Raw genomic sequence first — 27,220 nt, forward strand, 5'->3', positions numbered from 1 at the left:
AACCATCATTTCTCTTCCTCTCTCTTCCCCACCTCACCTCTCCCCTTCTCCCCCCTTCCCCCTCCCCCCTCACCCTAAAAGTAACAGCCTAAAGTAGCTTGCATTCATGTTGTGTTCCAATCTAGGAAGTGGTGGAACTGAATGAAAGGCTGAAATCTCAAACCAAAGAACTGAAAGATGCTCATAGCCAACGCAAGCTGGCCATGCAGGAATTCTCGGAGATGAATGAGCGGGTCACGGACCTGCGCTCTCAGAAGCAGAAGTTTGCCCGGCAGCTCCGCGACAAGGAGGAGGAGATAGAAGCAGTGACACAAAAAGGGGAGACTTTACGTCAAGATCTACGAAAAGTGGAAAGGGCCAAAAAGGAGGTAGGTTTAGTCTTGTGCTTTAGGTAGGTAGGTGGGTGGGTGGGTGAGTGAGTGGTTCCGTTTTTGCCTTTGCTTGTGGTTCTGTGGCACTTATCATTTGCAGATGAACAGTTTTATGCTGCTTGTGCTTTCATTTACCCCTGTTTATCTAGCAGCAAGTAGGAACCCGGTTATTAGTTGATTGGCAGATTGCTTTTCCGTGGTAATAATCCCTTAAAAAAAATAATAATTTAGTCGCTAAATCCACGACTGTTTGTGGGACACTGCTGTGCGCAATTGGCTGCCGCGTTTCGCCCATAAAATATACACTTTACAGTATATTCTGTGAAGCGCTTTGAGACATCTAGAAGACGTGATAAGATACTACATCAATTTTATTATTATTATTTACATTAATCTACTTTACCACTGACTGGGATGATTCAGCTTACATCTTGTTGAAAAGAGAGATTCAGTGTCGGGACCCACTGGATGTATTTTAAATGTTTTGAAAAGATTAGGGTGAACTCTCGTTTTCTTCCAAGACTTGCTGGTTGGCATTCTGTTGGGCTTAATATTCTAATTAGCAAAATGTATTTCACATTCTACCACAGTCCAGCAATGCCATGTCAAGCTACTTTTCCATATAAACATAGAACAATTTCTGTTCGGTTACTGTAGTCTCTCTCCAGCCAGATTCCAAAACCACTCGACAATTCAACGTCTAAGGAAAGGTTCAGCTTTAGATGATATTTTGCCAGAAATACTGCTCAAAGCAAAATCAGTTGGATAAAAAAATAAAGATTAAAAAAAAATGTATTGTGAGTTCTAGGTTTGATGATTCTATCCTGCTGTTATACCATGAAGTATCCTGGGGTTATATCAAATTATATAAAAATATCAGATCTGTGCAATGCTTAATAATTTATCACAAAAGAATCGAATCAGACTGATGGCACCTTCACGTAATCACCACCCCAGGTGCATCTCTCTGACATAGATCACAAGAAATCTGTTGTTCCAGCGCCTTGAGATGTCCTTCCAACGTGAAAGGCGCTATATAACTGTCATTTGTTGTTATTCCTCTATGAATAATAGAGCTAAAATCATGAGTAAGAACTACCATGCATGTTACTGATATGTAAAGAAAGAGTAAAACTTATTGTGTCTTATCACATTGATTTAAAGCTAATTTCTATACTTACTAACAATTGTAGTGACTTTGTACAATACAAAATTACACTTGTATAACCTTTCACGTCAGGAGGACCTCCTAAGATGCTTGTAGGTAAATAGCAGACAATTTGTGCATGGCAAGGTCCCATAAACTGTGTTGAAGATGAATGATCTGTCTATCTGGAAGTTCAGAATAAGAAACAATAAGTGAGTCATGCTCCACTTTGTGCCTGTGGTAAGGCACTCATGAGATACAAGACTATCTTCAACTTTGGAGGCAAAATGTTTAACATCCTGCCTGTAGCCTTATACTCCATAATTGGTTTAAACCCAAATAGAAAGTAATTCTGGTTTGAAGAAATTGATGTCTCGTACATTTGTTGTTGCCCCCAGTGATATAAGGCCACTGGAATCGAGTGGTAATGTTTTCACTTATTGAAAGTTTTCAATGAAGCTCCATTTGGGACGCTGTTCAAACAGCATTACATTAACCCAATGATCCTGAGGCCAGGCATGTAATGTAAACAGCCACATACTGTGCAGATCCATTTGCACTGACCCGCTGCGAACCTACTCATGCAAAAACAAAAAAATGGCTTTTTTCTTAAATTACATCTTTTGCTTCACATGCAAAACCAATTTTTCCCTCCGACCTTGTAAAATTCTATCTAACTTGGCTGCAAATGGTGCAACACAGTGAATGCCAGCGGGCTTCAAGCCTCAGCATCCCACTGACAGATGTACAGTGCCAAATGAAACAAAAGTGAGATAAGGCCATCATTCTGGAAATTACATTTGCTGTGGTGCTAATTATTGTGTGATGACGTACACGCTTTGTGTGGGCCCAAAACTGGCCAGGGTCTGAAACTGAAGTATCAAAAGTGCTTTAGGGTTGGTTTGTCACAATTTTATTGTGCTTTCTCATACCGAAAGGTCTGAAAGCATTTCACAATTAATTGTTGTCCAGTGTAGTGAGGTGCAGAAAAATGCAACAACTATTTTGTGCACAGCAAAGTCCAACAAGTAACCATGGCCGATTAATTTGGTGACCAGAACACCTGGAGAAACACCTGTCTCTTTTCCAATGTTGTTGAAACATTGTTTTCCAATGTTGTTCAACGTCTCACCCGAAGGACAGCACCTCCAAAAGTGAGTTGCTCCCCCAGTTCTGCACTGAGCGGCCAACCACATAAGTTTTTTTGATTGAATATTTCTTGATTGATTCCATAAATCAAGAAATATTCATTCAAGAATGGAGTCCTGTAGCTTAGTGGTTAGACCATTCGCCTCACAAGCGAGAGGAACTGGGTTTGATTCCCGGCAGGGCGAAACATCGGGCAAGTTTCCTTACTCCATACTCCTCTGTTCACCTAGCAGTAAGTAGGAACCCAGTTGTTAGTTGATTGGCAGATTGCTCTTCCGAGGGTAATAATCCCTTCAAAAAATAAATAAAATAATAATAATTCGGTCACTCAATCCACAACTGTTTGTGGGACACTGCTGTATGCAATTGGCTGCCAAGTTTTGAACAGTCAATTGACTTTACAGTATATTCTGTGAAGAGCTTGGATGTGATAAGATGCTATATCAAATGCAAGGATTATTATTATTCAGAAAAATGTAATGATAACACACTACCAATTGAACAGAGTTACCTAAACTAGTTCAAATGTTCGGGGGCCACCTCTGACCTGTGGGCCACAGGTTGGCCATCTCCATTAAACCTTTCAAGCAGGATTTATAAAACTCCTTTGACAATGCAAAGTTCTTACCCTTTCAAATTTAATTTGAGCATTTCAATTTTTTTTAAACAAGATTCAAAGATTTTTAAAATAATAAATAGTTAGCTTTCTTTCTTGAAAGGTATGCATAGAACGGGCTGAAGCTGAAAGCTTTTATTGATGTTGTATACGTGAGCGAATCCTGGACCAGAGTGAAATGGAGATTGAGGCTCTTCAGATATTTTCAAAGTTTTCACTACTTGAGAGACTGTGAAGTCACAACTTTCTTCACTTGAGTTGAGACATTTAAGTGCTCAATTAACCAAGGCTTTCATAGGGTAAAGAGTAATAGGTTATTTCCACTAGTATATTCTGTGAAGCGCTTGGAGACGTCATGAAGACGTGATATAATAATAATATAATAATCCTTGCATTTGATATAGCGCTTTTCACGTCTTCTCCACGTCTCAAAGCGCTTCACAGAATAGACTGAAAGTGGATTGACCGTATATTTGTGGGCGAAACATGGCAGCCAATTGCGCACAGCAGTGTCCCACAACCAACCATGGATTGAAAATGACCAATTTATTATTGTTTTATTTTGGAGGGATTATTATTAGGCGTGTGGAGTAAGGAAACTTGCCCAAGGTTTCGCCCTGTGCTATAAGGCGCTATACCAAATGCAAGGATTATTATCATAAATCAGTAAGAGGAGCGCATCATTCAAATTAATCCAAAAGGAATTAAAAAGCAGATAAGAAAAAATCTTTATACAGAGGAATGTGGAATTCTCTTCCGCAAGCAGTTTTTGGACAGAGCCTATAAATGATTTTCAAAGGGAATTAGATGTTTGGTTGAAAAAAAATGAAAGCGTACCTAGAGAGCAGAAGGGGATGGATTAGATGGCTCAAGTAAGAAAAATATCAGTGCAAACTGGAAGGACCAAATAACTTTCCGTCAAGAAACATATCGTCAGCCTGGTTCAGTTGGTAGTACACTCATCTCTTGAGTCAGAAGGCTGTACATTCAAGTCCCAAGTTGGGACCGAGAGCTCGTAATCCAGACTGATTATGTAGTGCTGGGGGAGTGCTGCATTGTCAGAGGTACAACCTTCAGATAAGTCGTTAAACTGAGTTCCTGTCTACCCGTTCAGGTGAATGTTAAACATGCCATGACGTTAGTCAGAAGGGAACCGGAGTTTTTCCTGCCAACAGTCCAGATAAAATTTGCTCATTCACTCCATGGCTGTGCAACATGGCTGGCTTGTTTGCACAGTCACTACATTTTACAGTAAGTGAAAGTAAATGACACAAAGTCCTTTGAGAAGTTTGCTCAATATGATAACCTGCTATATTGAATACAAGGATTGTTATTATTATTCTATGCTGTAAGGACTGGGTTAATGAGAAGGGCTTCATTGTGAGATCAATGGTGTATTAATGCCTGTGTTCTCACTCCACTAGTTGGACGTGCTGATGGAGGAAGCAGCCGCAGAGGCCTCCAAGGAGCGGAAGTTGCATGAGCGCAGTGAGCAGTACTCCAAACAGCTGGAGGAGGAACTCGAGGGGCTCAAGGTGAGCAGGTGCTGAAGAAGTGGGCGGAATCATAGCATCTTGCTGATCCTGATCAGGGTGGTGGGGGCATGGGGTGAGGCAGAAAAATCGAGTGGAGGTCAGATGTTGTTCCTTCATGGCGAAAAGGAAGCAAAATATGGTATAATAGGACCAGGACAATATATTACGTGATTGCTTTTATTATTGTTAATACTGTAGTCACCAGAGATCTTGATGTGGGGTCCCTCTGAAAGTAGTAGAATTTGTGAATTAAATGGTCCAAGATCTCCATGCAAGTTCCTCAATGGCTCATTTTTGACTTTGAACCATGTCATTGACCCTTTGGAACTCCATCCCACAGTCCCTTCGCCTCGCTCCCTTCTTTGCCTCCTTCAAAGTTCGTCTGAAGACCCTCCTCTTCGACCACGCCTTCGGCCACCCTCCAACCCCTCTCCTCCCTGCTCTCCACCCCTCTTGATCCCAACCCCCTGCTCAGTTCTAAATCACTGACTGTCCAACGCCTTGGGACATCCTCCCGACGTGAAATGCGCTGTGTAAATGTAATTTGTTGTTGTTGTTGATTGTGCAATGAATGTTACACCCTTTTTTCTCCTCCTTCCCGCCCCCCCCCACCCCGCCCACTTCCATCTTTCTATAGAAAAAGCAAGTTGGTCGCTCTCCTGGGGTGAGCAGCACTGAGCACCAGCAGGAGGTAGCCAGGCTGAAGGAGGACCTGGAGAAGAAAAGCGTATTCTACGAAGAAGAACTGACGAAACGAGAGGCCCTTCATATTACAGAGGTCAAGAACTTTAAGAAAGAAGTGCGTGACTCAGAGGGCCAGCAACTGGCTCTGAAGAAGGAAATCATGATGCTTAAAGACAAGCTGGAGAAAACACGAAGGGAAAGGTGAGCGAGGCCCTTTCACATCAGGGAACCTACTGACCCTAGTGCTCTCCTCACTCAGCAAGCACCTCACTCACTAGCAGCGTTGGTGGGCTATCAGCCTTTCTGCCTCCCCCTATTCTCTAGAACTTCATCAGGGAGTCTCTCTGACTTCCTCCCTTACAAGACCTACCTCTTTGACTTTCAATTATCTTTTCCTCCCCACCCCCAGCTCGGTTCCTATCCCCAGCTCGATTGCCCAGCCAGTACTGTTGGGACGTCCTCCCACTTGAAAGGAGCTACATAAATGTAAATTTATATTACATTGTATTGAGTGTTTATCGGATACCTGAAAGGAGATAATTAAGGGAAAAATGAATTGGGTTCCAATACACTTAAGCACAACCTTGTTGTGCTTTTGGAGGTATTTTGTTGCCATCTGTAAGTTGAAGTCAACCAAAGATAATACAATCAGATGTTCAAAGTTAGGTCTGGAGACTAGTGGATCACACTGAGAATCTTCTCTCAGTTTTGAAGAAAAGATGGAATCTCTTTAATGTGAGGTAGAAATGAAGGAAGTCATGGAGAATATCAGACTGATCTGGGGTACCAATTTTTTTTAAGGTTCCTATGAAACACACGGTGTAAATGTGTAATGAACCTCACTAAAATGGCTAATCACCATGAGGTTGAGGGAGATGTTTTATGGAAGAGGAACAAACACTGATTCTACTAATAATGGGTTGATTACTTCCTTCATGCCCTGGAACCTCCCTACCTCTCCGACCTGCTTACTCCACAACCCACTGCCTCCACTCGACTGGCTCCCTCGTGCCCTCCATTCCACTATTGGTGGCTGCGCTTTCAGCCACTACGCCCCAAAATTCTGGAACACTCTTCCTCTATCCTTCTGCCTTGCCCCTTCTTTCCCCATTTTCAAATCGCGCCTGAAAAAACCCTCCTCTTCGACCATGTCTATGGTCACCTCCCCCGCCTCGGAGTTGTACTCCGCCGCTGTCACGCGCTCTGGGACCCTACCCTGAGTGAGGGGTGCTATATAAATGCAAGTTATTGTTGTTAATGGGTTAATTGGCATCCTCGGGATTCTGCTATATAGACTCATTCGTGCACTCGAAACAATTTGCTGAATTATTGGGTGCTTTTCTAAACCTGGATTTGGGTATTGATGTAACAAGCCCGTTACGGCATCTGGAAAATGTATAATTCCTGACATCTTAATCTTAACTATATCGTTTATTTGAAATGCCCAACGGACATTGACACCAACAAATGTAGGGAGAACCCTCAGTTTCACTCAACATTCATTTGTCAAGTTCTTTCATCAGTAGGATTGAGTTTGTGTCTAAACAAACATCCACAGCCTGTATCCTCCAGGTCACTCACCATTACCTTTAACCTCTACTTCTCCCAGTACCCCAATGGATCAACTTTCAAATCCTTGACTTGACCTTGAAATTCCCATCATGGGCTTCCACTTGTTCAGTCTCCTCCAGCCCTATTCTCCACTTGTGCCCCTGCTGGTGGAGCACTGCAGTGTTGGAGGAATGAATGTCTTTTGGATGAGTTGTTAAACCAATATTTCACATGCCAGTTCAGGCGGATATTAAAGGTCTCATGTCACTATTTGAAAAGGGAAGAGAGTTTAGCCTATTGCTCTGGCCAACAGTCCATCAGATTGGAGTCCTGTAGCTCAGTTGTTAGAGCACTCGCTTTGCAAGCGAGAGACCTGAGTTCAATTCCAGGCAGAGGGCGAAACCTTGGGCAAGTTTCCTTACTCCACACAGAGCCTAATAATAATCCCTCCAAAACCAAAAACAATAATAAATTGGTCATTTTCAATCTATGACTGTTTGTGGGACATTGCTGTGCGTAATTGGCTGCTGCGTTCGCCCACAAATATACACTCAATTCACTTTACAATGTGATCTGTGAAGCGCTTTGGGACGTCCTCCCGACGTGAAAAGCGCTATATCAAATGCAAGGATTATTATTATTGTTATCGGGGAGTCCTGTAGAGTAGTGGTTACAGCATTTGCCGCAAGCGAGAGGACCTGGGTTTGACTCCCAGGCAGGGCGAAACATTGGGCAAGTTTCCTTACTCCACACAACTCTGTTCACCTAGCAGTAAGTAGAAACCAGGTTGTTAGTCAATTGGTGGATCGTTTTTCCGGGGGTAATAATCCCTTCAGAAAAAAATAATAGTTTTGTCTCTCAATCCGTGACTGTTTGTGGGGCACTACTGTGCACAATTGGCTGCCGTGTTTTGCCCATAAACTATGCAATCAATTCACTTTAGAGTATATTCTGTGAAGTGCTTTGAGGCGTCTCGACGATGTGATAAGGATGTCAAATGCAAGGTTTATTATTATTTGGCTGTTCACTACACTGCTATTTGGAAGACTCTGAGGATGCAAAATGTTGCCGTGTACAAAAAAACTGTCACTAAACGTCAGTAGTTATTTGTGAAGTGCTTTTGAGATGTTTCAATGTGGTTCAGTTTTTTCTGCTTGCTTTGTAATTGTTCATTTTCTTTTTCTTTAATAAAAACAGTTTGAACGAGAGGGAAGAATTTGAATCTGAATTCAAGCAGAAGTACGAGCGCGAGAGGATCATGTTGACTGAAGATAACAAGAAATTATCAAATGAGCTTGATAAGGTGAGACTGGCAGTCTGAGATACAATAGGATTTGCCCTCTGAGCTGTTGGCATGGAATTTTTGGAATTTAAGCGCTCTGGGATGCTATCCTGCATGAGGGGCACTATATAAATACAAGTTCTTCATTGTCAACTGCAACCAAAGCCAAAACAGGAAGCCTCCTGATCTGGATATGGGAGTGGTGGTGGGGGGAGAGTGCGAGGGTCAACATGAATCCTTCTAACAGTGTGCAGGGCTTTTTGATCTTAGCGATCAACTAGAATACAAGGGTTTTGAATCTGTTAATAATGGTACTTTTTCATATCCAAAATGAATAGTGAATTTTGGTGATTTGGGAAACAAAATGTCAAGTATGCTACATTTAGCTAACTGTGTGTGAGCTGGGATTGGTGGCAATTATCTGTATGTTTCTAATGTCCTAAACAAATTATTTTGTATTGTAAATGTCTTATTTGGTGTATTGCGAAATTTGCAATATTTCCATTGAACTTATCCTCAACTGGTGTCACTGGTGTCATGTGTTATGTCTCACTGCCTTCTTGATTCATGTAATACCCAATAAGGAGACAGCTAATCCAGGAAATCAGTGACTATTTACCAGTTACCAGGGATGAGAGGATGCAACTATCAAAGACTCTAGAGAGTAGAGTATTTTTTTATGTGTAGTTTGGACTTTTGAAAGTCCCAAAAAACCTGATAAATAATAATAATAATCCTTGCATTTGATATAGCGCTTTTCACGTCGGGAGGACGTCCCAAAGCGCTTCACAGAACACACTGTAAAGTGAATTGACTGTATATTTGTGGGCGAACGCGGCAGCCAATTGCGCACAGCAATGTCCCACAAACAGTCGTAGATTGAAAAATGACCAATTTTATTATTGTTTTTGGTTTTTGGAGGGATTATTATTAGGCTCTGTGTGGAGTAAGGAAACTTGCCCAAGGTTTCGCCCTCTGCCTGGAATTGAACTCAGGTCTCTTGCTTGCAAAGCGAGTGCTCTAACCACTGAGCTACAGGACTCCATAAAGATGTTTAAAATGATGAAGAGTCCTGTAGCTTAGTGATTAGAGCGCTTGCCTTGCAAGTGAGAGGACCTGGATTTGGTTCCTTGGCAGGGCGAAACGTTGGGCAAGTTTCCTTACTCCACACGCCTCTGTTTACCTGGCAGTAAGTTGCTACCCAGTTATTAGTCAATTGGCGGATCGCTTTTCCGGGGGTAATAACCCCTTCAAAAGATAATGTAAAAAACTAATAATAACTTGATCACTCAACATAACACTCAAAAGTTTGTGGGAAACTGCTGTGCATAATTGGCTGTCGTGTTTTGCCCACAAAATATACGGTCAATTAACTTTACAGTATATTCTGTGAAGCGCTTTGAGACGTCTCGAAGACGTGATAAGGCGCTATATCAAATACAAGGATTATTATTGTTATGAAAGGGTTGGCTAAGGTCGAAATAGGCAGTGCAGTGTTGGTGAGTCCATAACAAGAGGGCATAAATCTAAGATAGCCAGAAGCAGATCTCAAATAGACTTTAGGAGCAACTTCTTTCCCAGGGAGTGCTATACAAATGTAATTTTGTTCTTGTTGTGGTGAAAACATGCAGTTGATGTTTGAAGCAGAAAGCATCAATGCATTTCAGAGGAATCAATCCATACATGAGAGAGAAAGGAAGCAAGTAAGGGAGAGGGGATTATGAGAGGAGTGGAGTATAATCTCTGACTATTATATCACTGGTAATGCTGTACAGTCTGTGTGATCTTGTATAAATCAAACTCTGGTATAATAATGGGGTTTATTGTTGTAGATTGAAGCCAAATCCTGGGCTTGAGCAATGGTTAAATGTCTCTAAATGGCCCAATGATTCTTGGTTCTGTTGTTATGTCGATTGCAGCTCACAGTCTCAGTGGAGAAACTGAGTACAAGCAACAAACAGATGGAAGAGGACCTGCGTGACCTGGCAGATAAGAAAGAGTCTGTTGCCCACTGGGAGGCCCAGATCACTGAGATCATCCAATGGTTTGTGTCTTTTTACCTTTCCTCCTATGGGCAAATGCAGATTAATTTGATGGAAAGGAAGGAAGGTCATTGCAGGAGTCACAAAACCAGCTATTTGAGAGCTATTGTTACTACATTGATGCATTCTGCCCTTTAAGGTACACAGTACATATCTGTGGGGATCAAGCTGGGGGTAAGTATTGAGACCCAGGATGAGGTAAAAGAAATAAATGATGAGACCCATCGTAAGAAGAGAAACAAACAATGGAAAAACATCTGGGCATATCTCAGGGAGAAGATTGTACACAGGAGGTGTCGGAGCAGCCATTGATAGGATGACCCTGTTCATAAGAAAATAAGAAATGCTAGATGAAAAAAAGACCAAGGTCAATTGAGTTCACTTTTTACCTTCCTGAAGGTCGCATGTTCGGGTCCATTAAATGCCAGCTCATCTTAATGTGAAGCACACTCGAGCAGCTTCAGGTAAATGTTTTCAGGTTATGATATCAGCAATTGCATGATCAGTAACAGCGTTGGGCATATATATAGAATGCTGCTGTTGGGGCGTACAGCTCCTTTGGTCTCTGGAGAGCAGTGACAACAACAACAAATTACATGTATATAGCGCCTTTCACGTTGGCTGGATGTCCAAGGCGCTGGACAGTCAGGGATTCGGACCCGAGCTGGGGATTGGGATCAGGAGGGGTGGAGGGCAGGGTGGGTGTAGGAGGCTGACCGAAGGCACGGTCGAAGAGGAGGGTCTTGAGATGTGCCTTGAAGGAGGCAAGGGAGGGAGCGAGGTGAAGGGACTGTGGGATAGAGTTCCAGAGGATGGAGCCAGAGAGGCTGAAGGCCCGACTGCCGATGGTGGGATTTGGAGCGCTATGATGATGGGATTTCAATTTTCATGTGATAAAAGGTTGGGGTCTGAAACCCAATTGTGTTGAAGCAACTCCTTGTTGTATTTTACATGGATACAACGTTTTGTGAAGATAATAGCATGAATAAGGCTTCCCAAGGGCAGAGGTAAGAGATATAAACATAAGAACAGATGAGAGTGGAGGGAGTAAATCCCATTGTTGCTTTCTGTGTGGGGACACGTGATATCGTGGCCTGAGTTAAAGAAAGTATATGAGCATTTTTTAAACAAAAGTGCCAAGGTGACGGTATCTGGTTTGCTCCCTGTATTGTGTGTGAGTTTGCTCCCTGTGTTACCTTGGAGTGTGGAAAGAAAGAACAAAATATTTAAGGTCAGTGACTGACTGGTAAGGAGAATGTTGTGTGTAAGATGAATTTGAGTTTGCGGATTAGCAAGGAACTTTTTCAAATAAACAAAACGTTAAAAGGCAACGTGGATTACATTTAACTCAAGGGCCAAAGTAGGGAGAGTGACTCATCTCAGCACATTAGATTATATTAGGAGTGTGTGTTAGAAGAAGAAGCTAGTACTGGGAGAACTTCCGTCGGCTGAATGTGCCCAAGTGGGGAAGGTCTCTGAGCCTGTTAATGTAGTGTATTACTGCTTCCAGATTTACGGGGCAAAACCATAGGCAAGTTTCCTTACTCCATGCGCCTTTGTTTACCTAGCAGTAAGTAGAAACCTGGATGTTAGTTGATTGGTGGATCGCTTTCCAAAAAAATATTAATTTGGTCACTTCAATCCACGACTGTTTGTGGGACACTGCTGTGCGCAATTGACTGCCACGTTTCACCCACAAAATATACAGTCGATTCACTTTACAGTATATTCTGTGAAGCGCTTTGAGACGTCTCAAAGAGATGATAAGGCACTATATCAAATGTAAGGATTATTATTATTATTGCTGTGTCAGAAAGGGCAGTTCTCTCCTTGACTTCATTCTAGTCAATGACACAATTCATGAGGTAGAAGTAGTTGATAAGGTGACAGGAACCATAGCTCAATAATATTCAATTTGACTTGGAAAACAGCATAACTAAACTTTAGATGGGTAAACTTCAAACTTCAGAGGTATGAAGGCTGAGCTAAGCAATAAAAATAATAATCCTTGCATTTTATATAATACCTTATCACATCATTGAGACCTCTCAAAGCGCTTCACAGCACATTCTGTAAAGCGTTTTTGACTGTTTTGTCGGAGAAATGCGGCTGATAACATAATAATAAATTATAACAACTTGCAGTTATATAGCGTCCTTCACATAGGAAACATCTCGGAATGCTTCAAACACTGTCCAGAAAGAGGTTTTCAAAGAGATTAGGTTGTCGAGAGAGAATTGGAAAGTCATAGTAGCAAATACAAAACATAAATTGTTTTAAATATTATTTCAGTGAATGGGTAGTTGGCGAAGACATTAGGATCCCAAAGGACTGAAAGAGACTAACTTGGCAATAACAAAGATATTAAACGACTACTTCTTTTCTGCTGGACTGCTGTTTGTGGGACAATGCTGTATACAAATTGGTTGCCGCATTCATCTACAGAATACACATTTACTACACTGCACAGAAAATCACGTGAAGCGCTTTGAGACATCTTCAAGACTTGACAAGATGCTACATCAAATACAAGGATTATTATAATATAGCAATCCTTGCATTGGATATAGTATTTTTTCATGTCTTCGAGAGCATCTCAAAGCAAAGAATATGCTGTGAAGCGAGATAGGAGTAGGGCAAAGAAATCATTTTGATACATATTTGATTATTGAGGAAACAGCTTGATGCTATCATAGAATCATAGAATGTTACGGCACAGAAGGAGGCCATTCGGCCCATCGAGTCTGTGCCGGCTCTTTGACAGAGCAACTTATTAACCCCACTCACCAGCTTTCTCCCCATAACCCTGCAAACCTGTCTTCTCCAGATACCAGTTCTCTCTTAAAAGCTGTTATCAAATCGGACTTCACTGCCCTTTCGGGCAGATCATTCCAAATTCTAACAACTCGCTGAGTGAAAAAAATTCTTCTAACCTCCCCTCTGCTTCTTTTGGTAGATATCTTAAGACTGTGACCACGAGTCACAGACACACCTACCAGCGGAAACAGCTTTTCCCTATCTAGCCTGTCGAAACCTTTCATGATCTTGAAGACCTCTATCAGGTCCCCGCGTAACCTTCTCTGCTCTAATGGGAAAAGTCCTAACTTCTCCAGCCTGTCCTCATAGCTAAGGTTCCCCATTCCTGGTATCATTCTCGTGAATCTCCTCTGCACCCTTTCCAGTGCCTTAATGTCCTTCCTGAGGTAAGGTGCCCAGAACTGGACGCAGTACTCCAGCTGAGGCCTAACCAGTGTTTTGTATAGATTAACCATAACCTCCCTACTCTTATACTCTATGCCCCTACTAATAAAGCTCAGTACACCAAATGCCTTTTTTACTGCCCTATCTACCTGCCCCGCTACCTTTAATGATTCGCTTACTTGAACACCCAGATCTCTCTGTACGTTCACCCCCTTAAGATTGAGCTACCAAGTCTATATTGCCTCCTATCATTTTTCCTACCTAAGTGTATCACCTCACACTTAACTACATTGAAATCCATCTGCCACATGTCAGCCCATTCCACCATTCTGTGTATGTCTGCCTGCAGTCCGTCACAATCTTCTTCACTATTTACTACCCTACCTAACTTGGTATCATCTGCAAACTTGGAAATAGTGCTCTCTATGCCCAAGTCCAGATCATTAATATATATTAGAAAGAGCAGTGGTCCCAATACCGATCCCTGGGGGACACCGCTGCACACCTCCTTCCATTGCAAGAAACACCCATTAACCACCACCCTCTGCTTTCTGTCACTCAGCCAGTTCTTAATCCAAACTGCCACTGTCCCCTTAATACCGTGGGCCTCCAGTTTTTTTATTAACCTCTTATGCGGTACTGTGTCAAAAGCCTTTTTAAAATCCATGTAAATAATGTCCACCGCATTTCCCTCATCAACCCTCGCAGTCACCTCTTCAAAAAATTCTATTAGATTTGTTAGGCAAGATTTGCCTTTAACAAATCCATGTTGGCTGTCTCTAATTACCTCATGTTCCTCTAAGTAGAGATTTATTCTGTCCCGGATTACGGTCTCCAGTAGTTTTCCTATTACCGAAGTTAGGCTGACTGGCCTGTAATTTCCGGGTTTGTCTTTCTGCCCCTTTTTGTAGAGTGGGGTAACATTAGCTACTCTCCAGTCTCTTGGTACCACTCCTGTGTCCAATGACGATTGAAATATAATGGCCAAAGCCTCTGCTATTCGAACCAGTGTCTCCCACAGCAACCTTGGGTGAAACCCATCTGGTCTTGGTGGCTTATCAATTTTGAGCCCAGTCAATCTTTTAAGAACTTCCTCTCTTGTCCTCTACCTTCTCATCCAATACTGCGGCATTTGGGGCATCCATTTCCGTTGTGAAGTCAGATGCAAAGTACTCGTTCAGTACATCACCATGCCCTCTGCCTCCACAACAAGATTGCCGTCATTGTCTTTTATTGGCCCCATCCTACCTTTAACTAACCTTTGCATAATGCTATAATGAAACTAAATGTAGACAACAAGTTCTCTCCAGTTGGTGATCCAGCAAACTCTTTGGATAGATGGAGAAAAAGATTTGTTGCTACCTGTGTGTGTGTGGATGAGTGTGGAAGACCAAGTGTTGTCACTCCAGAAGTACAGGCTTGGAAATGCCAGTGACTTAGCTGAGGTTCTGGTCAACACTTACTGCAGCTCCATTAAAGTCATCTGAAATCTAGTCTGTTCCAAGATCCAAACTGAGCCAGCAGCAAATGAATGATCTACTTTGAGAAAAATGAACATGCTCCCATTCACTTAGTGCATTCTGTCAAGCACTTTGAGAGGTAATAATCCTTTACCAAGACGTGATAAGGCACTATTTAAAATCCTGTATAAGTCATATAAAAGCCGTTTCAATCAATAATTTACACTGTGCTTTCAATGCAGCCAGTAAGGGTGCATGAGGTAGTTTTTCACTGCAGCCGGTAAGTGTGAATGTGACTAAGTTTGCTGCGATTCAATCAGTATGCGTGCATACGTTGATGGGTCAGGACATCATTTGAAGAAAGGAAGATTCAATGCAGCTGGTAAGTGCAGAAGTAATGGAGTATAGGGGATCAATGTTACGAGATAGGAGAAGGGCAAAGAAATCAAAGTAGTTTCGACAGCAAACTGAATGGATTCCGGTGAATGAACGACTTAGGCGTTAATATACATTTATAAAGATAAGATTTTTGCAAATTTGACCGTACCTGCAGATCCTGAACAGCGCTGATTTTAATACAGGATGTGGACCCCAGGGCAGAAATACAACCACAGACTTTAAGCTCTCTCTACCCCCCACCCCCACATAAACCAGGAAACAGAGCGAGTCCCACAGCGAATGCAGGAACTCTGTTACTCGAGGGCATAAATATGAGGTAGCTTGTGATAGGTCTAACAGGGAATTTAAGAGGAATTTATTTTTGTAGAGGGCGGTAAGGATGTGGAACTCACTCCAGAAGCTTTGATCGAACCAAAAAGCATCAACATATTTAAGAGGAAACTTGATGGCTACATGAGTAAGCAGGGAATAGTAATATAGGACAGGGAATTAAGAGGAGTGGTGTATAAACAAGGTACGGACCATTTGGCTTTGTTTATGTACTGGATCATTCGATGTAACTGTAAAGTACTTTGAGATATTTCTTGCCCTGACTAGGGGTCAGGCCCAGGAATTTTGAGTTTCATTGGCTCAGTATATTTACCAACTGAGACATTAGGGAATCTCTTGAAGTTTTTCAAATCATTGGCAACGTTGGGCAATTTAAATTAAAAATATGTAAAGCGTTCGATATTTACATCTGGGGTACGAAGTGCTGCCCTTAAATGGTTAATCGCTTTATGTTAAAACAACACAAGAAATTATTTATGGATCAGACCATTCCAAGTTTCAGTGTACAGTTACCCTATTTGGCTTAAGAAGCTTTTCAGATAGACAGAATGCTTGCTGTTCATCTCTTACACTGTACAACAGAGCCAGGTGCGGGCTCTGGAAGATTGTAAGGCAATTTATTTTGTTTAAGCGGTAGAACATTGCATATCTAATATGACTGTAGATGTTAATGGAAAAATCTTTTGAGTTTTTGAAAGCCTGTCATTTATCAAACTTAAACTTAATAAAAGGGTTTCAGAAGAGAAACTCACGAACCCACTTCATCACTTAAACTGGTAGCCTTCAGACAGTAATTATTGAAGGAAGATCCTTGCACCTGTCACTGACTTAAAAATCAAAGTTAGAAAGGATTGGGATTCACTTTCATCTATTTGGGATTAGTTTATTGTAGTCTCATTTTGGTACTTGTTTTTTTCCTCTTTGCATCACCTGAATGGGCCAGTAGGTAAGCAAACAGTTACTGAGCCTGACAGCTGCAGTAAATATTCATCACCCAGAGCGCTTTAACCACCTTATCATTTCAACTGTGAGATAATGTGTTAACACCCAGCCCTAGAGTATCAAACCTCCCACCAGATCGATCCTGGGCTAATCACTGCTGCGAAGCCCTCCTCACTGATACTCTGTGCCCCTGGGCTCAGTCACTCCTTGCCAAACCCTCTCACTGATACTCTGTGCCTCTGAGCTCAGAGATCAGTTTAATTGTCTGCACTTGCTTCAAACTATTTCTATTTTTCTTTTTAACACGGAGAACCCTCATTTCACATTTGTATGGCATTTTATAATGGTATAACATTGCTTGGGTTACCAGAGACTGGTAATTTAACATTGCTCACACTGGCAGAGGCTGATGGTATAATGATTTTCACACTGGCAGAATTTGGTAGTAACACACACACTGGTAGAGGCTGGTGGTAAAACATTGCTCAAACTGACAGAGGCTGGTGGTATAAAGTTGCTCACACTGGCAGAGGCTGGTGGTATAAAGTTGCCTGGGCTGAACATTAGTCCCATTATTTGCAGTGTGAACTTACGGGCATCCCCTAGACTCGAGTGCCCAGCTCTGCACACGGGGATTACCCAAATGCAGGATTACTGGATGTAGTCAAGTGAAAGCAGATGTTACACCAGTCTTCTACATCCGTGAGATGGGCTGGAGGGTTTTTTGGTGATATTTATCATGTTTGAGTTTATAATTCACTCCTAATCTATGCTCCTTTGACCTTGTGTTTCCTTTGGGAACCACCCTCAATCTCAGAGATTTGGAAATGAATTCCAATTATTTAAGTGAAACCCTCACCTTTCCCTTACTTACAGCACTGAGTGCTGACTTCTCATTTGTGTGAATATTGGCATTTCTCAAATTTGTTTGGATAGGTTTTAACACATGAATAGCTTTTTCAAAGAAAAATCTCGCCCACGGAATGATTCCTGCAACTTCGAACAGCTACCAGTTAGAGCAGAGTCTGTTTGTATGGCAGTGTATAACATGAGTACACAAGTTTTAGGATTCGTAGTCTAGGGGCTGACACTCCACTGTAGAACCTGGGTTCCAGGGTAAAGCAGATGTGAGAGCTCAGTGGTTAGACCACTTGTCTCACAAGCGATAGACCTGGGTTCAATTCCTGGCAGGGTGAAATATTGGATAAGTTTTCTTACTCCACACGCATCTGTTCACCTAGCAGTAAGTAGGAACCCGGTTGTTAATCAGTTGGCGGATCGCTTTTTCGGGGGTAATAATTCCTTCAAAAAATAATAATAAATTGGTCACTTCAATCCACATCTGTTTCTGGGACACCGCTGTGCGCAATCGGCTGCCAGGTTTCGTCCATAAAATATAGTCAATTTACTTCTTAGTATATTCTGGGAAATGCTTTAAGACGTCTCTAAAACGTGATAAGGCGCTATATCAAATGCAAGGATTACTATTATCTGTGTACTGTGTACTGATGATCCAGTGAATCATCCACATAGGGTTGATTGGTGAGAGTCTGAAGTTCACACTGTTGCATGATTTCTATACACAATGTTTTTTTTTCTTGAGACTGTTATTTCTTTGTGCAGGTGATTAAATAATTCCTGTAATGATAATGATGTATGTGATTTCAGACTGTGTGCTACTTCAAATGAAACTTATGGCATCAGAATTGCGTGATATTGTTTTGAAAGCGTGAGATTAAAGCTGACTGTTGTGAAGTCAGCACAAGTGATTTAACAGCAATGTGATTAAACTGCTGTGGAAAAGGGCTGTCCTGTGTCACCTGATATGTATGTGAATATATGCTTGAAAGTGATGGCTGCCATGTAATGGATGAGTTCCAAAAGCTGCTTCAGTAATTCATACAATACAATTTACTGGAACACTGTTGCTTTCCAATTAAACGCAGTGATGTAGTGCCATCTGGTGGTAGATTCCAGCTCTTTCAGCTTGCTCACACTGCATCTCTTGAGCATTGCTGACTGTTTACAATGGACCAACAACAACTTGCATTTATATAGCACCCATCACGTGGGGTAGCATCCCAGAGCACTTGTCAGTAGTGGAGTCTGACACCGAGCTAGGGGGAGAGGGAGGGGGAGGTAACTATAAGCACGATCAAAAAGGAAAGTCTTTAGGTGGGATTTGAAAGTGGGGAGAGAGGGGGCAAGGGGGAGGGATTGAGGGAGAGAGTTCCAGAGTTGTCTGAATAAACTCGATCCTTGAAAACTTATTGTTTCAAAAAAATTGTAATATATTGAAATAACTTTTTTTGAAAGTCTTAGATTTGTTTTGTGAATTTTAGGATTCATAGACTAGGGGCTAACAGCCTGGGGGAGGTGGGGGTTAAACAAAAGAGAAGGGAGTTGAGATGTGTATTTTACAGTCATTTTCTCAAGATTTGAACAAAAACAACAACAAGATTCCATTTATAAAGCGCCTTTCACGTTGGGAGGACGTCCCAAGGCGCTGTACAGTTGGGTCAGGACCCGAGCATTGGGGGGAAATGGTCAGGGTGAGGGGAGGGAAGGGAGGGGGCGAGGAGGGGGGAGAGAGTCGAGAGGGGAGCTGAAGGCACGGTCAAAGAGAAAGGCCTTGAAGGAGGAAAGGGAGGAGGCGGCGAAGGCACTGGGGGATAGAGTTCCAGAGACTCGGGGCTGAGAGGCTGAAGGCCCGGCCACCGATGGTAGGGCGGTTGGGGCGGGGGATGTGGAGCAGACCGGAGCCAGAGGAACGGAGGGTACGGGCAGGTAGGTAGGGGGATAGTAGGTCAGAGAGGTAGGAGGGAGCGAGGCCGTGAATGGCCTTGTAGGTGAGGATGAGGATCTTGAATTCGATCCTCTGGGGGATGGGGAGCCAGTGGAGGCGAGCGAGGGTGGGAGTGATGTGGTCGCGGTGCCTGGTGCGGGACAGTACACGAGCTGCAGAGTTCTGAATGACCTGCAGCTTGTGGAGGGAGGTGGCGGGAAGGCCGGCGAGGAGAGAGTTCCCATAGTCCAGCCTTGAGGTGACAAAGGCGTGGACCAGAGTTTCAGCAGCGTGAGGGGTGAGGTAGTGCCGTAGTCTGGCGATATTCCGGAGGTGAGGGAAGGCGGTGCCAGTTGTGGCGCAGATATGAGGGAGAAAGGACAGCTCAGGGTCGAACAGAACCCGAGGTTCCTGACTGGCTTTGAGAGGTGGAGAGTGCAGCCTTGGATGCTGATGGTGTCAGCGCCTGAGGTGCGGAGGCGCTGACGTGAGCCAATCAGGAGGGCCTCAGTTTTTCGCACGTTGAGCTGAAGAAAGTTGTCTCTCGTCCAGGACTCGATGTCGGACAGGCAGCTGTCAGGACATCGGTGGTCGTGGAGTTGAGGGTAGAGGAGGAAAGGTAGAGTTGGGTGTCATCCGCATACATGTGGAAGTTAACCCCATGTCTGCGGATGATGTCACCGAGGGGGAGCATATAGAGGGTGAAGAGGAGGGGACCGAGGACAGAGCCCTGAGGGACACCGCACGAGACAGTGCGGGGGTGGAGGAAAAGCCGTTTGTGGAAACAAAGTGAAGACGGTGGGAGAGGTACGACCTAAACCACTCAAGGACAGGGCCTTGAAGGTTGAGGTGGGAGGACAAGCGGTGGAGGAGGATAGCGTGGTCGACCGTATCGAATGCTGCCGATAGGTCGAGGAGGCAGAGGGAGCCCTGGTCACAGATGGTCAGGATGTCATTGGTGACCTTGACCAGGGCAGTTTCTGTGCTATGGGCAGCACGGAAACCCGACTGAAGGGGTTCGAATAATGAATGGGTGGAGAGGAAAGAGCGCAGCTGGGAGGCGACAACTCGTTCAAGGACCTTGGACAGGAAGGGGAGGTTGGAGATGGGCCGGTAGCTTGATAGCTGCGACGCATCAAGGGAGGGTTTTTTCAAGGTGGGAGTGATGGTGGCAGTTTTTAAGGGAATGGGAACAGAGCCAGAGGAGAGGGACAGGTTGACGATGTCTGTGATATGTGGGGCAAGGAGGTGGAGCTGGGAGATAAGGAGTGGAGTGGGGATGGGGTCAAGGGAGCAGGTGGTGGGTTTCAGGGATAGGATGAGTTTGGTGACAGAGGGTGGGGAAACGGGTACGAAAGTGTGTAGGGGAGGATGGGTAGGAGTCGGAGTGTGGGAGGGAAGGGGTGGGTGGATGTTGGAGGGGAAGTGACCGCGGAGCGGATTCCCTTGATTTTGGATTGAAGGAAATCCAGCATCTCCTCGCAGTGAAGGTTGGAGGAGATGACCTGCGCGGGGTGGCGGGGGGACGGAGGAGTCGGGATGTGGTAGAAAACAGTAGCCTGGGGTTGTTCTTCGCCTCCAGGATTATCCTGGAGTAGAAGGACGACTTGGCCGAGGCTAGAGTGGAGCGGTAGATTTTGAGGAGGTCCAGCCAGATTTGTCGGTGGACCGTTAGGCCAGATTTGACGCAGGTGCGTTCAGCGGCCCGCACCTGGCTCTTCAGTGAGCGGAGTTGGGTGGTGAACCAGGGGGAGGAGCGAGAGTAGGAGACAGTACGGCAGGTGATGGGGGCAACAGTGTCAAGTGTGGAGGAGAGGGTGTTGTGGAGGAGAGTGAGAGGAGAAGAGGGGTCAGTGAGGGTTGAAGGCCAGAGGGAGAGGAGTTCAGAGGACTCCAAGGCAACGGTTAGGGATGAGTTCAATTCCAGGCAGGGCGAAACCTTGGGCAAGTTTCCTTACTCCACACGCCTAATAATAATTCCTCCAAAAACAATAATAAATTGGTCATATTCAATCTACGACTGTTTGTGGGACATTGCTGTGCGCAATTGGCTGCCGCGTTCGCCCACAAATATACAGTCAATTCACTTTACAATGTGTTCTGTGAAGCGCTTTGGGACGTCCTCCCGACGTGAAAAGCGCTATATCAAATGCAAGGATTATTATTATAACTTCTTCCAGGGGTGGTAGAAGATGGTGGTGGGTCTGGTGGAGGTGGGGAGGGGGGTAGAGGTGGTGAAGGAGATGAAGTGGTGGTCGGAGACGGCTTTGTCGGTGATAGTGACATCCGAGACACTGAGGCCCCGGGTGATCACGAAATCGAGTGGGTGGCCGTGACTGTGAGTGGAGGAGTTGATGTGGAGGGAGAGGTTGAGCGAGGAGAGCAGGGAGGAGAAGTCCGAGGAGACAGAGCAGGAGGGGGTTAAGTGCAGGTTGAAGTAGCCCAGGATGATGAGGCGATCAGAGCAGAGGCAGAGAGATGTAAGAAGTGTCGAAATATCGGAGATGAAGGTGGGAGAGGTTTTAGGGGGCCGGTAGAGGAGGAGGATTTTGAGTGAGAGGAAGGAGGGGTGGGAGAGGGTGAGGTGCTCGAAAGAGGGGAAAGAGCCACAGGAGTAGGGGAATAGGGCAAGTGGTGTCCTTGAGATGAGGGCTACACCACCGCCACGGCGGTTGGGTCGAGGGATGTGGTGGGAGGTGTAGCCGGGTGGTGTGGCCTCCATGAGGGGGAAGGTGTCGCCTGGGGTGAGCCAGGTTTCCGTTAAGGCCATGATATCAACGTTCTCATCAAGGATGAGATCGTTGATGACCAGGGCCTTGTTTCAGAGGGAGCGGACGTTTTGTAGTCCGATGTGGAGGGAGTGGTTGACAGAAGGGTGTGTGGGAGGGGAGGGCGGTCCAGGTTGTGAAGCAGGGGTGGGGGAAATGGGGATGAGGGAGGAGAGGTTGGCTCCCCGGGTCTGTGTCTGGGGTGGGTGGCGAGTGTGGTGGGGAATGGGGCAGTCGGTGTGGCTGCTGCTGGACAGCAACGGTGAGCCCGGCGGAGGATTCCCAGGCTGGAACAGAGGGAGATTGTGGGAGGGTCAAGTGGGGATAGAAAGCGAGAGGGACGGAGAGAGAGGAGGACAGAGCGGGAGAGATGCAGAGGGGGGAGAGTTTGGTGTGCACACGGGGACCTGGAGCGAGCGGTCAGGTGGATTGCATTATCCCATGGGCTGGGGCAGCCAACGCAACAAGACCATGGTGGCCTCTGATGTGAGCCTGGGGGGGGGCAGGGGGGGAAGCAGAGGGTTGTTTTTTTTTTGTTGCACGCGCACACTCCTGAAAACTAAACTATGACGTCAGCGGTTCCCCCGCTCCGCCCCCCCAGCTGCACTCCCTGCTGCCTCGTGCTTAAGTACCTGGGTAGGTAGGCCCAGGCTCCTCCCCGCTCCGTCCTGCCGCTGCTCCCCGTGAACGGTCTGCTATTGGGATGAACTCTGGAGCTCTTAAATCTTAAACTGCACTTAGTTCATATTCATTTGCATTTACAGTACATTATTATAACAAAATATACAGTCAATTCATTTTACAGTATATCCTTAAAGCACTTTGAAACGTCTCGAAGACGTGATAAGGCGCTATATCACATGCAAGGATTATTATTATTTATATATGATTGGGTTGTACATTGAGCAGGGGGAGGGAAGGAAGATGACCACAGGTAAATTTGAAGAGATATGTTTTAAGGTGGGATTTTAAAGACACATAGCAATGGGGTTAGATGGGGGGTGAGGGAATGAGTTCCAGAGGTTAGGAGCATAGGATCTGAAGGTTTGGCCACCAGTGGTTGCACAAAGAGGGGACGCACAGCAAGCCTGAGGATATGCAGAGAAGGTTGGAGAGGTAAGAAGGTAATAGGGTAATTTATAGATGAAGGTGAAGATCTTGAAATCAACCAATGGGTAGACGGGGAGAAATGGAGTGTGGTGAGGATTGAGGTCACGGGCGGACAGAGTTTGGTGCAGGTGAGAATACGAGTGACAGAAATTTTCACGAAGTGGAGCTTATTTATGCATGGTGTAGCTAGGGAGGTCAGTGAACCGTAGTTTACTCGTGACTTTGCTTGAACAGTAGTGGAACATTACATTAAATGTAATGTTAATCTGTTGCGTTCCTTTTCTTTGCTGATTTAAAAATGGCAAATATACTACTTGTCAACAAAAACTTGAGCATGGAATGGAGTGTCTGCGTGACTGACTTTGGTTTGCTTGTTGCCAGGGTGAGTGACGAGAAGGATGCTCGAGGGTACCTCCAGGCTCTAGCCACCAAAATGACAGAAGAGTTGGAGTCCTTGCGAAATTCCAGTTTGGGAGCGAGGGCTACAGTAAGCATCTATCTGCCTTCTTCAGTAACACTGATTCCTCAAAACGTACTAAAAAAGCCTTTGTTTGTCCAAATAGTTTTGATTCATTGCCACCGAGGAGATGAATCTTCTATGCTGATTTTGATGCTGAATGTTATAAGCAGTCTCCAATTACACTCCACCCCCGCCCAACTTCATAGTATCTGCAATTAGCTGGACCCAGTCCGGAAAAAAAATCCACGAGCCAAATTGGGCAATTTCAAACTCCAGCCCCTCTCTTAACGCATGTGATAACCACAGGTTTGACACAGTTGCATCGCATGAGTGGCGAGGACAGAACAAGACAGTATATTTTTGTCTTTTATGTATTTAAAATTCATTTTAAATATTAGGGAGGATTTATTTTTACTTCTTTTATTTTAAGTGTTAAGATTAGGAAAATCCAGCGAGCTGGACTGGATAATACTAATCCTTGCATTTGATATATAGAGCCTTATCACATCTTCAAAACGTCTCAAAGCACTGGACAGAATAAACTGTGAAGTGAATTGACTATATTTTGTGGGCAAAACACGGCAGCCAATTGCGCACAGCAGTGTCCCACAAACAGTCGTAGATTGAGTGACCACATTTTTTTTGAAGGAATTATTACCCCAGAAAAGCAATCCGCCAAACGACAATTGGTTCCTACTTACTGTTAGGTAAACAGAGGTGTGTGGAGTAAGAAAATTTGCCCAACGTTTCGCCCTGCCCAGGAATCGAATCCAGGTCCTCTCTCTTGCGAGGCGAGTGCTCTAACCACTAAGCTACACAACTCCACATGTTACCCCTATTAGTCCAGTTAGCTGGGGGTTAACTGCCATGTACTATGTTTTTGCAGCACACCAAATGCTATCCTATGGAAACGTTGCTACATACATGAAGTGTTTGTGGTTGCATAAGCTTTCTCTCTTTCTCTCTGGTAGGATATGCCTTGGAAGATGCGTAGGTCCCAGAAAGTGGACATGTCGGCCAGGCTGGAGCTGCAGTCGGCACTTGATGCTGAAATCCGAGCCAAGCAGTCAATCCAGGATGAACTCAATAAGGTCAAAGCAGCCAGTATATCTACCGAGTGGTGAGTTCAAAGCACCGTATTTCCAGTGTGAAGATTCGAGCTGGCCCTGATTGAGAATTTTTTTATATTAATTCAGATGTTTTCTACAAACAATTTAGCGATTTGTACATTTTAGCAAACCTTGTGTAATTCACACATCTTGTCCTTTTATTATCTTTTCTGTGAAAGGCCATTGTTTTAATATATGGGTTTGGACATCTGAGCTAATAGAAGAGATTGCGGGAGCTGGGAATGTTGTGTGATTTACTGAATCCTAGAGGGTGTATATGTTGTCATACACCTTTTCAAGCAATCCACAAGAGGTCATCACCTCCAATTCAGAAACTAGACTGTTTCTGTTTAGCTATTTTGATCAGAAGGTGGAATATTTGTCCACATGCGTGATGGGCCGAATGTCCTCCTGCACTTGAAAATTCTACAATAATAATGAACAGGTGCAGAATGGAGAAGGAAACACAATGTTAGTGTTATAGAAATATTCCTCAACAGTTTGCTTTCTTTCTTCCTTCCACCTCGCAAGTTTCTGAACTTGGCTGAAGAGCACTGCCTTGCCAAACAGAGCCTCAATCCTTCACCAGAAGCTGCTGTGATTAGATTGAAGAGTGAGTGGAACTCGGTTGCTTTTGCTCTCACCTGAGTGAACATGGCAAAGGGTTCCAAGAGTGGTTCAGATAAAGAAGGCTCTTTGGCCCATAAACGCGGTAGCCAATTGAGCACAGGTGTCCCACAAACAGTCATGGATCGAGTGACCAAATAATTTTTTTTTCATCTTATTTGATGTTATCCTTTCTGAATACTCATGCTGCCATTTTCCTATTACACTAAGTTGCTCCTGAGATTAGCCCCATCATATTTGCCGCAAATATAACCCATTCTAGCTGTTAATGAATAATAATCCTCACATATAATATGATAGGATTATACACCAGACTATTGGGGGAGGAGGTGTATCCCAGCCAGCCAGAATTTCCAGTTAAGTGTAATTACAAATCCGGTATCAGCAACAACAACAAATTACCCGAGTACAGCGCCTTGCACGTTGGGAGGGTGTCCCAAGGCGGTGGATAGTCAGGGATTTGGACCAGAGCTGGTGATTGGGATCAGGAGGAGTGGAGGGCAGAGAGGGTAGGAGAGTGACCGAAGGCACAGTAGAAGAGGAGGGTCTTTAGACAGGTCTTGAAGGAGGCAAGGGAGGGAACAAGGTGAGCGACTCTGGTTTAGAGTTCCAGAGGGTGGAGGCAGTGAGGCTGAAGGCCCACCCACCAACGGTGGGGTGGGCAAGGCAGGGGACATTGTTAGTAGGAGCTTAAGAGGTCACATTGGTAGGGAGGAGCACCATCGGCGGTCGGGCCTTTAGCCACTCTGCCCCCACCCTTTGGAGCTCCATCCCACAGTCCCTTCCCTTTGTTCCCTCCCCGCCTCCTTCAAGGCACATCTCAATATCTTTGACCAAACCTTCGGCCACCCTCCTACCCCTACCCTCCCTGTCCGATACCGTACCTCCTGATCCCAACCCCCTGCTCAGGTCCAATTCCCTGACTGTTCGGTATCTTGGGACGTCCTCCCGACGTGAAAAGTGCTGCATAAATGTCATTTGTTGGTTGTTGTTGTCTTGGTGTATCTGAAGGTATTATTCTGGGTTTACTTTCTCATATTAGATTTAGATCCCTCATGTGAGAATTGAAAGTGGGGAGGAAATAAAATGGAGAAAGGAGGGGAAACGTTGCATTCCAGTTTATACAAATTAAATTTGTATTTCTTGAGTTGGTCCAGAAAAGAATACGTTTTGTTCAAAGTTTAAACGAGAAGTTGCAGCAGTCAGTCAGTTTGACCCTGGCGTGCTATGTCATGAACTTGACATTTTCACTACTGCACAGAATGAAAGCCTGCAGCTGTCTTATCTGCTCTGCCCTTCATAAGTGAAATAGTTTAACCAACTTTGGCAGTTGTTTACTGTTAGAAATTTCTTCCCACCATTCCAAAGAAAATTGTCACTGACACTCTCTGGCATGTCTACTTTACTTTGAGTCCTCATTATTAATAGATGCCAGAGACCTAGCACAAACTCCCACAAAGTATGGTATCATATCATGCCAGCCAATTTAATCTGTCAGGTAAACTAAAGCGTTGCTGGTTTGGAGTGGTAGAAAGAAACCAGTTAAAATAATAGCAAAAAAATCCCCCAAAACATAATAATAATGCTGTCACTCAATCCATGACTATTTGTGGGACACAGCTGTGCGTAATTGGCTGCCGCATTTCACCCAC

The 27,220-nt window shown here is 44.3% G+C and overlaps 1 protein-coding gene across 9 annotated transcripts in view; it reads left to right on the forward strand.

The window, feature by feature from the left end:
• Positions 1–27,220, forward strand: part of LOC103187627 (serine/threonine-protein kinase MRCK alpha) — a 237,968-nt gene that overhangs the window by 172,423 nt on the left and 38,325 nt on the right. For all 9 annotated transcript variants that reach the window (XM_042332763.1, XM_042332762.1, XM_042332765.1 and 6 more), the window contains 7 exons: positions 126–368; positions 4,708–4,818; positions 5,456–5,703; positions 8,251–8,356; positions 10,255–10,379; positions 23,754–23,859; positions 24,804–24,952. In XM_042332763.1, the coding sequence (XP_042188697.1) occupies positions 126–368; positions 4,708–4,818; positions 5,456–5,703; positions 8,251–8,356; positions 10,255–10,379; positions 23,754–23,859; positions 24,804–24,952 (1,088 nt within the window). The remainder of the gene's footprint in view (positions 1–125; positions 369–4,707; positions 4,819–5,455; positions 5,704–8,250; positions 8,357–10,254; positions 10,380–23,753; positions 23,860–24,803; positions 24,953–27,220) is intronic.

The sequence above is a fragment of the Callorhinchus milii genome, unplaced genomic scaffold, assembly GCF_018977255.1.
Source record: "Callorhinchus milii isolate IMCB2004 unplaced genomic scaffold, IMCB_Cmil_1.0 Scaffold3, whole genome shotgun sequence".
Classification (NCBI taxonomy): Eukaryota; Metazoa; Chordata; class Chondrichthyes; order Chimaeriformes; family Callorhinchidae; genus Callorhinchus; species Callorhinchus milii.